The 10241-nt window shown below is 43.9% G+C and overlaps 1 protein-coding gene across 1 annotated transcript; it reads right to left on the reverse strand.

The window, feature by feature from the left end:
* Nucleotides 1–519: 519 nt before the first annotated feature.
* Nucleotides 520–8913, reverse strand: LOC311311392 (protein transport protein Sec61 subunit alpha). Its single transcript, XM_084441086.1, has 12 exons — nt 8795–8913; nt 7823–7890; nt 7654–7719; nt 7370–7448; nt 5316–5447; nt 5032–5141; nt 4070–4223; nt 3324–3484; nt 3009–3206; nt 1833–2024; nt 1672–1748; nt 520–777 (listed from the first exon to the last, which is right to left on the reverse strand). Exons 1-12 carry the CDS (start codon nt 8799–8801, stop codon nt 591–593), a joined length of 1431 nt encoding a protein of 476 aa, XP_084297212.1. The 5' UTR covers nt 8802–8913; the 3' UTR covers nt 520–590.
* Between the last annotated feature and the right edge of the window lie 1328 nt (nt 8914–10241).

The raw sequence follows: 10241 nt of genomic DNA on the forward strand, positions 1-10241 counted from the left end.
CCTTGATAAGACCAGCGTGAAAACAAATATCTCACGATTTAATGCTTCAGAATAAAAGTAGATGAAAACCTTGTTGCTTGTTGGCGGAGCCAGCCACACATCCTAATATGTGGCTTTTAAAGCCCCACATGCAGCTTTCAATGACCTGAAATGAACATATGGCTTTTTCCACTCTCCAAAATGTCATGGTACAGTGCTTGGACTGGTTTAAGCACAAACATCAGATGGTGTCTTGATCAGCCAACTATGTCTGACGTATGTCAAAGACAGAATCAGACCTTTGTGCTTTTCACCATTCTAAAGGAGATGAAGACGGTCAGTAGGGACTTGGGGAGCCTGGCTGGTCGTGGGCAGAGAATAAAGGGTCAGAGGCGGCGCGATTCTATGCTGAACACTGGGACAAACTTCTACACTTTCCACCCAAGCAAGCCCAGTTTGTCTCCAAACACTGAGGGCTAATGGGAAAACAGAGCACCCATCCCAGGACGAGAATGTATTGATTGTGCGCACTAGACGAAATGGGAAATAAAACATTTTATTTTGACGGAGTGGAGTCTGTTTCTGTCTGTCGCGTGTGTTAGAGGGGTTTTCTAGAATAGCAAAGCTCCCATGCTGCCCATTTCACTCTGCTCCTTGACGAAGATCTCAAAGTACTGGTAGATGATGGTGACGGCTAGCAGGATCCCAGTACCAGAACCGATGGCACCCAGGAAGTCAGCCATGACGGACAGCCCTCCTATACACAGCCCACCGAAGGCAGCAGCTGTTGGGATGTACCTGCAATGAGAAAGATGTTGGAAACATGGTGTTTATTTTAGCCAAGCCAGCCTAATAAAATATAAAGGCATGGTTAAAATGCATTCAAAGCTACTTATGTACGACCATTTATAAATCAAACGGATGCAGAGGAATTGATTAATGCTTTTATTTCAAGCCGACTCGATTACTGTAATGCATTCTTCACTGGCCTCCCCCCAAAAACAGAGAAACTTCAGCTCATTAAAAACTCTGCAGCTTGACTATTAACCAGAACCCAGAGGAGAAAGCACATTAGTCCAGTCATCTGCTCTGCATTGGCTTCTGGTAACATTTAGAGTTGATTTTAAGGTCTCCTTATATACAAAGCCCGTAATGGGCGAGGACCAACCTACATTGCTAACTCCCTTGTCAACTACATGCCTTCAAGAACATCGCAATCATCCACTGCTGGTTTACTAGAAGTTCAGCAACAGTCGGACAAAGATCGGGAGTGCAGCCTTTGGCAATTATGGCCAAAGGCTATGGAACACAATACCTATAGATATACTGTAAGGGAAGCCAGCTCGCTAAATACGTTTTTAGCTTTCTTTTAAGTATCTCCTCACTTTAGCTTTTAACTGGCTCCTTTTGCACTTGTGTGCAATCACACTTTTTAAAAGTATATTTCTCTAGTACAATATTTGATTAAAGTGTTGTATTTTACTTGATTTCTTATTTTTATCTTTTATTGTTTTATCTTCCATCTTATTTTTCCGGATTTTTGTTCATATTTTTGTTTATGTGTATTTTAATGTGAAGCACTCTGAATTTAAATTCTCTGTTGTAAAGCACTTTGAGTTGCATTTATTTGTATGAAAGGTGCTATACAAATAAAGTTGTATTATTATTATATTTTTTTTTTGTTTTAATTACCTGTTGAGCTCATGCACCATAGACGTCTCCCTGTGGCCCCTCATCACCATCTGTTGCTCCTTCAGCTGCTTAGCCACCTGTAACACACAACAGTTGAAAACTCCATTCACCTGACCGTTTAATTTACCACAGCATCGTACAGGAATATCTGAAGGGCTTACGTCTTTGGCAGAGGATCCCGAGACCTCAATCCAGGTCTTGGAGAAGAAGGCGCAGGAGCCCAGCATGAAGACTATGTAGATGCAAGCATGGACCGGGTCGTCTAGGACAGAGCCAAAGGACTCTGGGGGAGAGAGGTAGTAGCAGAGACCACCTACTGGGTAGGCACGCGCTGGTCCTCCAGTGGAAGTATCCTAAACACACACACACACATACACACACATGCACACACATACGCACACACACACACGCACACACATTAAGCCCCTGTAACTTGTCCAGAAAGCTGCTGCTCATCTGGTGTTCAACCACCCCAAGTTCACCCACACAACTTCCCTTCTCCGTTCTCTACACTGACTCCTCGTAGCAGCTCGCATCCAGTTTAAAACTCTGGTACTACCCTACAGGGCAATGAAAGGGAATCTTCACTGTATTCCTACTGTATACATCAGTGGAAGGACATCAACGGTTCAGGGGCTCGGTGTGAGGTCTCGGGGGCGTGGTCACAGACTTTGATTACACCCGGCGACCATATCTTCCTAAGATACTCAATTCAGGGCAGGCATGTCATTTTTACACTGCATTTTACTTGATTTCTTATATTTAATTGTTTCATCTTCCATCTTATTTTCCTGCTTTTTCTTTGTTTTTTGTTTTTTTTATGTGAAGCACACCATGCATGTACATTCTCTGTCAAGCAATTTGAGCTGCATTAATTTGTAACCAAGGTGCTATACACAATTATTATTATAGCTCCCTCGTACCATCAGGCCATGGTCAATCCCTACACCCCCTAACTACCACTACATTCTGCTACCTCGGAGTGACTGGTTGCCCCATAACTTCGAGGCCTCCTGCGGTCGATCAACATGGTCACGGCTCTTCTCTGTCCTGGCCCCGCAGTGGTGGAATGAACTGCCCACTGATGTCAGTTGCCATTTGCTGCCCATCTTTCGCCGCAGGCTCAAAACTCACCTCTTCAAGAAGTACTACCACGATCCTCCCTATTGTATTTTTAGTTTGCTATTCTTGCACTTTGCCTTCAGCACTAGATAATGCTCCTCTTTGAACCTCTACACGAATAGTACTTTGTTCACAATCCTGTGAAAACTGATGTGTGTTACCAGTGTAATGGCTACTAATGCAGCAATAACAGGGCGTTTATAACAGGTACTTACAGACCAGGTTCCCAGCAGGTTCACAATGAAGTTGCCACTAAACCGCGTCGACAGCATCTGAGAGATGACGTAGAGGTTGGATACGAGGGCAGACTGGAGGATGATGGGAATGTTGGAGGTGTAGAAGAGCTTGATAGGATAGGTGTTGTACTGGCCGCGGTAGCGAGCGGACTTGATGGGCAGATCTACTCTGAAGCCCTAGAGGAGGAGAACAGAGAGCAAGTTCAATTCAATTATTAAATGAATAACATCCTCAGTCAAAAACCCATTGATCTAAAAAGCAAGCTATATCCACTGAGAGGGTTATCAGCTGACCTGGAAGTATATGACTACGGCGAAGACGAAGACGGTGGCGATGAGGTTCATGAGGTTGGGCAGGTTCTGTCTGTAGAAGGCCTCTCTCAGGGCGCGCACCTTGTCTGTGCGAGTGGCCAGCAGGTGGAAGAGGGCGATGATGGCTCCTTCAAACTCAGTGCCTGAAACATCGCAGACACAGTTAGTCTGATGATCTTGCTGAAGGAAAATCCAGCCATTCAGAGACGCCTTCAAACTAATACAACAGGACAGAGTACCTTTCATGCTAAATAGTGTCCGGTTGCTAAAATGAGTCCAGGTGACGTCATCGGAATGACGTTGCTATAGTATACCAACGTGACATGCTAGCATCACTGACATTCCTGAGTAGCGTTTGCATGTTAGCTTTACCTCAGAATTGCCATTTATTACTGGACTAGCTAGCTTAAAAATGCATGTGAAGTTCATGTACATAGCTAAATCTGTCCATGGAGGGGGGGGAATTCAGCAGATACCTTAGCTACAACAACATTGAGCTAACCAGGCAGTTTTGTATTTATATGTGTGGTATTAGAAAGCATTAGTGCTGGATCAGGCTGGATCTAACGTTTTCTCGATCGTGGGATTTCCCAAATCGATTTCTCATCATCCGGACACATTTTAGCAACCGGACACGATTTGTCATGACAGAGCCACAAAATCTTTTTGTATCCCAACCTAGCTTGCTCGGTTGCTTTCACAACTGTCCCCCAGGAGGCTGTACGTACCTCGGCCAGTGTTGACGGTGGTGGGGCTGAAGGCCTTCCAGACGATGGTCTCACAGATGTTGGTGGCGATGAACAGGGAGATGCCAGAGCCCAGACCATAGCCCTTCTGGAGGAGCTCGTCCAGCAGCAGAACAATCAGACCGGCTACAAATAGCTGGATAGGCAGGACAAAAAGGACATTTTAAAATGAAACTAGAAATGGTGATCAGAGAGCACAGACCTCCACCCCTGAATGCATTTCGTGGCTCTGTGCACGCCAAAATTGTATGGGTTCTAAATTGGCCCACGCTACACCCCTCCACCGACTTTCAGAAAAGCAGTCTGGTGGTTTTTGTGTAATCCTAGTCCAAAAAATAGAATTATTCAATTATCTGACAGATTTGTCAAAATAGTTGATTCTGTTCAGTCCACAGTGCTAGACATGTTTAAATTATGTGACCGAATGGACAACTTTATTTTTCAGGCAGGTAAACATGACCTTTGTGTGAGTAGACTAACTACTAAAATCCATGTTTCTCCATGCGTTTCATAAAAAGCAATATGGTATTTTTTGGGTAATCCTAGTCCAAAAAATGACTGGAGGTGAATGGGTGGTTGCATTTGGCTGGCTCTGTGCAGGGACTGGATTGAAGTGCATCTGTTCTTCTGCATGTTTTTCATGCTGGGTGGAAACCCTTGCGAACACGGGGAGAACATGCAAACTCACACAGAAAGGCCCGGAGACCTTCTTGCTGTGAGGCGACAGTACTAGGTACGGCGCTACCGTGCCGCACGTGAGCCACTTTGGGGTTCAGTGTCTTGCTCAAGGATGGGATCGAACCGGGGAGATCACGATCCCCGGCCGGCTGCTCTACCTCACGAGCTACATGCCGTCACACTTGGAGTTGTGAATGGTGGTAAATGCAAACATCGAAGATCCAATCACTCATCACTCATATTGATAATTCTCAATGGGTTCTAACCTGAATGATGATGAGCAAGCAGATCCCAGCACCCATCTCAGAGGGGTCTCCATACATGCCAGTCATCACGTACACGATGGCCTGTCCAATGGTGATGATCATTCCGAACACTGCAAGGCACAATGTGGGTTGCGCTCAATATCCTTGATGTTGTTTAGAGAATTGCGAGATACAAATGCCTGACCGTATTGTACAACTATAATACACTTTTAAGAGAGTGACTCAAAACTGTGTTTGGTGGTTGTGTGGTTTCTGGTGATGAAAGGGTTGTAGAGAACACATACATTTCTGCGCTCCATTGAACAGGGCTCTGTCCTTTGGGGTATCCCCAACCTCGATGATCTTGGCTCCAGCAAGCAGCTGCATGATGAGGCCGGAGGTGACAATGGGTGAGATACCAAGCTCCATCAGAGTACCTGAACAATGCAGAGAGAGAGAGAGAGAGGGAGAGAGGGAGGAGAGAGGGAGAGACAAACAGACACACAGGATGTGTTAGAACTTAGATGAAACATGACATTCATGCTGTTAAATTGCCTGTAAAGTGAACTCTGAGATTTGTTTCTAAACACAGTATACATGTAACATGTTAGAAAGTAATAGCTGAAAACTGTGCGAAGTCCGTGAACTATGTATTGTGGTACTGAATTCTGGAGTTAGACCAGTAACCAGTAAACTGTTTACATCTACGCTCTTCTACTAATGATGGGATCGGGTGGACAGGCCGACCAGTAGACCATGCACTTCGCCTCCTAGCCACCAGAGGGAGATGCCACAGGATTTAAATGTCCAAATTTCGATGTGGGAAGGTTACTGAAACAGATGGTTTACACTGCCAGAAAGGTCTCGATGTAACGGACCCATTCATTTTGACTTGAGCTCAGGAGCCAAAATGTCAGTTTTAGATAGATAGGATTGATAGACAACGATGGCTCCACAGGCACTGTGCACTAGTATTTCATAAATATCTTTTTTTTTAAATAAATTAATTTAAAATGATGCAATGGAGCCCTACTTATCATGGTCCCTCCTCTACCACAAGCGAGTGCATTCGCCGTGGTTTTCCCACTCAATTGCGAGTCTGCACTCATCTTACTACAGCCTACTGTAGGCCACTTGAACAGTTTGCTAGCTAGCTATGCCTTCGTCCCATCAAGGCATCTGGCAGAAATGACCATTGGGGTCCGTAAAGAAGGGCCAGTCGTCTTGCATAAGATGACATATTATAGAACGCCTGTAGCGATGTATGTTCTGAATGAATAAGTTCCCCATATCAAGGAGAACGCAGTCGGCGTCGTCTTGCCCGGTGTGACACGACAGACCAATACTGTCTAACAAAGTGGATTTGTTAGACAAATCAAATAAGAGGTGGAATCTTGTGTCTGAATATCCTAAATACATTCTCCTTCATATATGGTCACGTCTTGGATCTCCTGTGTAGGCGTGAAATCTACTCAATTGCACACTGCAGTCCTGAATAGGTTCTTAATTCGTGGACGCAGAGAAATGCATGATGTCACCGTTCCATATCAATAAGCGGTTTCTGGCCAGACGCAGATATGGAGTGGAGAGGTGGGATCACACAATGATAGCTGTTTAGAGAATAAGCCGACGTGTATGAGGCACTGTCCTGTTGTACAACGCTTCCTATGAAGGAATGGGAGAGAGAGTGTGTGTCACCCTCGTTCCGTTTACCCATTGCAGTCTGCCGCGAACGAATATCCCATCGTCATCATCTCCAGTACGGCTGGCTAGCCTGTACAAGCCCTGCAGCTGGGTGCTTATGTTATACAGTAATTATAGTAGGTAGTCCACACAGTAACTTGACCATTACATTTGGTAGCTTACGCATCACCAATATAGCCATGACAAGGAATATGTAGCCTAGATCGGGGTTTTACGTTTGTGGGTCATGGCAAATAAGGACCGAGGGACACCTCTCCTTCCTTTAGCATCAACCGGTTTCAGCGCCTTCACCAGACACGCCCCCAGCATTTCAGAGTAGATAATACTGCTTATTTGCAGCACATACAATTACAGTACATTATTTACAGTACATACAATTTTGAAACCAAAGTTTATATCTGCCATCTATCTTTGTCAGGCTGGTTGATAACATTTCTCTGTGGTGTAAGAAACTCAGAACACATTTATCATTGCTTTACTGTCACTTTAAGTCAATCAGCTCTGGCCAATGTAGGTTGCTGATAACAGCAATTTCTAGTAGTCAGATTGCTGTGAAGCAAACTGTAAAAACAGTTTGAAGGATCACAGTACTGCACAGAATTGGCACCGCCACCTTCCTACTGTCAACAACACACTACAACGGTATGGTGCTCACCTCTGTTGGAAGCCAGGATGACTCTCATCCAGTAGAAGGGATCTGCAGAGTCTGATGACATGATGCCGAAGAGGGGGATCTGGAGAAGAAGCAACAGTGAGAGCAAATATCCTTCAGAATTTCTATGACCAGAGCAAAAAAGGTTTGAACCATGCATTCTCTGGTTGAAACTTGCAGTTATGACCTTTGCTGCATTGTCGGCTAGTGTTAACCAGATACAAGATATGCCGAACTAGTAGAAAAAAACACTGTTGAGCTCGACATTCAGCCTGACAGATACTAACCTGGCAGCACACCAGGAAGATGAAGAGAGTGATGGCAGTCCATAGTACTTTTTCTCTGAACTGAATCTGTAGTGATAAAAGAAAAAACAAATGATCAGATCATAAAACCCAGCTACATAAAACTACAAAGTAGGTAACTTGTATGTTTTATAAGCACCATGTAGCCTACCTTTCTCTCTGGTTTCTGGATCTCGGGCAAGACCGCACAGAACGGCTTTATGACTTCCAAAAATTTGACTGTAGAGATAAAAAGGAAAATGTATTAACAGTACACACTTACATCAACATGACACCAACAGTGTAGACAGACATACAGATAGATATAGGCAATTTGGGTCAAATATACAGAACATTGCTGGGTATATGAAACGTCATCACGTTGACAAATGAAAAAAGGAGATTTCACCCACAGAAACAACGTTACTGGTAGGTCACCAAGCTTAGTAAGATATATCGACTCAGACTAGTTAGGTAGCTATCTAAATGAAGAGTCATTCTTTATTTCTACAGGAATAACAGAGAAAGGACATCGACATACTATCTCATTTCAGTCAGAGAAATTGCCTGAGTCCGATCAGATCAGCTGACCCAGTAGCTGTCCATTCATCACGCTAATTGATTGGATTTGCTAGCAGCTATTTAGCCGTGTGTCAAGTTTGATTACATCTACGTTACAGTGGAATCAAACAATGCTAAATTAGGATATTAAACTGTGCTGCAAAGTAGGTAAAATGTTGAATTCTCCCTAAAAGTGACTGTATGGCGCAGTTTCTTCGCAAGTTAGCTAGCTAACGATAGCAACTATTATAGTTAGCCATCTAGCTAGCGTTAGCTGGCAATCCCATTGGTTAAATTAGCTAGCTTGTCAACCGGTGGTTATTGATAAAGACGTAGCTAGCTAGTCTATCTAACTATGCATTCGATTATTTAGTTACTCTATTTAACGAATAACATACGCCTGGCAAGCATGCAAACTTACTTGCTAGCCAAATCAGATAGACTACCTAGCTAGCTAACGCTAGCTACAATTAGCTAGCTAGCAAGCTAAATGTCCATTCATGACCAATACACACATTCAAACGTATATTAGCACATTGATCATGCCTCACGGGTGTATATGTCTGTTAAGAAGACTACTCACTGCCCATGGTGTCGTTTGTCCGGTTCCTAATGTGTCACTGGTGCCACTTTGAAGGATCAACACAGTTTGTGTGGCACCATCCACTCGCTCGGCACTGAAAAGAAAGGGCTGTGAAAGACACGTCACCAATGAAGCTGCTGCTACACGTCAGATCTGCGAGGATCTTTCATCTCCTTGAGCCAGTCACTCCTAAGATCCAGTGTCTCAATGTGAATGATTGTATGAAATGTTTCATGATGGTGTGAAAGACACTCATTATAGGAATAACTGGGAGATTAATACAATAACTTTGTATAGGCTACTGTGCATATACATTTATCATACAATTTGCACTGATTTACTTGTATGCATGCAGCCAAAGGTTTTGATGATATCCCAAAAGGATTTTATTGGTTTCCCCACCATGATCATTCCAGTGTGTCAACTTATTTAATGTAACGTATGTACTATAAGTGCTCTATTTAATTGCACTGGTATTTTGTACTTGCTCTTTGCACTGTCCTGTCTTTGCACAGTCCTTGCACTGTCCTGACTTTGCACTGTCCCGACGTCCCTGCACCATGCCCGAAAGCATTCCCAATGTGTTTAAAGACTACAATGGCAATAAAAAGAAATCTGATTCTTTTGCAAATAGAGACTTTAGGCCATTGATGATTGAAGTCATTTGCTGGTGTTTTGAGGTTTGTAGTAGAGGGTATATTGTGTTGTTGTTGTTGTTGTTGTTTTGTTAATACACTGTTTATATACCTCGTAGAGTAGGTTACCCCATTTAGTACAGTAGCTACAGTGCCAGCATTCACTTGGATTTTCCATATATTATTAGAAAGCGCAGTTTCTCATCTTTCAGGAAGTGTTGGATTTTTTTAAAGATTTTTTTGTTTTTTATTTTTTAATAGACATGTTTACAAATTTGGCGTCGAGACGGTCGCGTTCAGGGTAGGCTACTGTCAAGAGGCTGATGCGATCCGTGCCCATCAGAGGGACAGCGACCGCCCGGGGGTCGCAATGGTCCCCGGTTCGATCCCAACTCCCGGCAGTGTGCCGAAGTGTCCTTGAGCAAGACTGAACCCCAAAATCGCTCACGTGCGGCACGGTGGTGCAGTCCTAGTAGTGTCGCTTCACAGCAAGAAGGTCTCTGGGCCTTTCTGTGCGGAGTTTCTATGTTCTCCCCGTGTTTGCAAGGGTTTCCTCCAAAATAGCCCAATACGAAACATGCAGCAGAACAGATGCTCTTCAATCCGGTTCAAGACCAGGACTTGGAATGAGCACTTGGTCCCGACGGCTTGGGTGGGATAAATGCAGGGAACGATTTCCAGAATGGTCCAGTGGTACAGAATTATAATTGTTTAATTAATTATTCTTTGCCACTAGGTGTCAGTATTATATCAATGATGAGCGTCATACGCCAGACTTCCTCAGAAAAAAACGAAAAGGCGAGGAGGCCTGG

This window comes from Borostomias antarcticus (genome assembly GCF_949987555.1).
Source record: "Borostomias antarcticus genome assembly, chromosome: 7".
Classification (NCBI taxonomy): domain Eukaryota; kingdom Metazoa; phylum Chordata; class Actinopteri; order Stomiiformes; family Stomiidae; genus Borostomias; species Borostomias antarcticus.

What these genes read in the sequence shown, in the direction of transcription:
- LOC311311392 (XM_084441086.1), bottom strand. An exon ending in TCTTCCTGGTGTGCTGCCAG is followed by an intron (nt 7,449 to 7,653) that starts GTTAGTATCTGT and finishes CTTCTTCTCCAG; the next exon opens with ATCCCCCTCTTCGGCATCAT. An exon ending in CACCGTCAACACTGGCCGAG is followed by an intron (nt 3,485 to 4,069) that starts GTACGTACAGCC and finishes GCGATGTTTCAG; the next exon opens with GCACTGAGTTTGAAGGAGCC.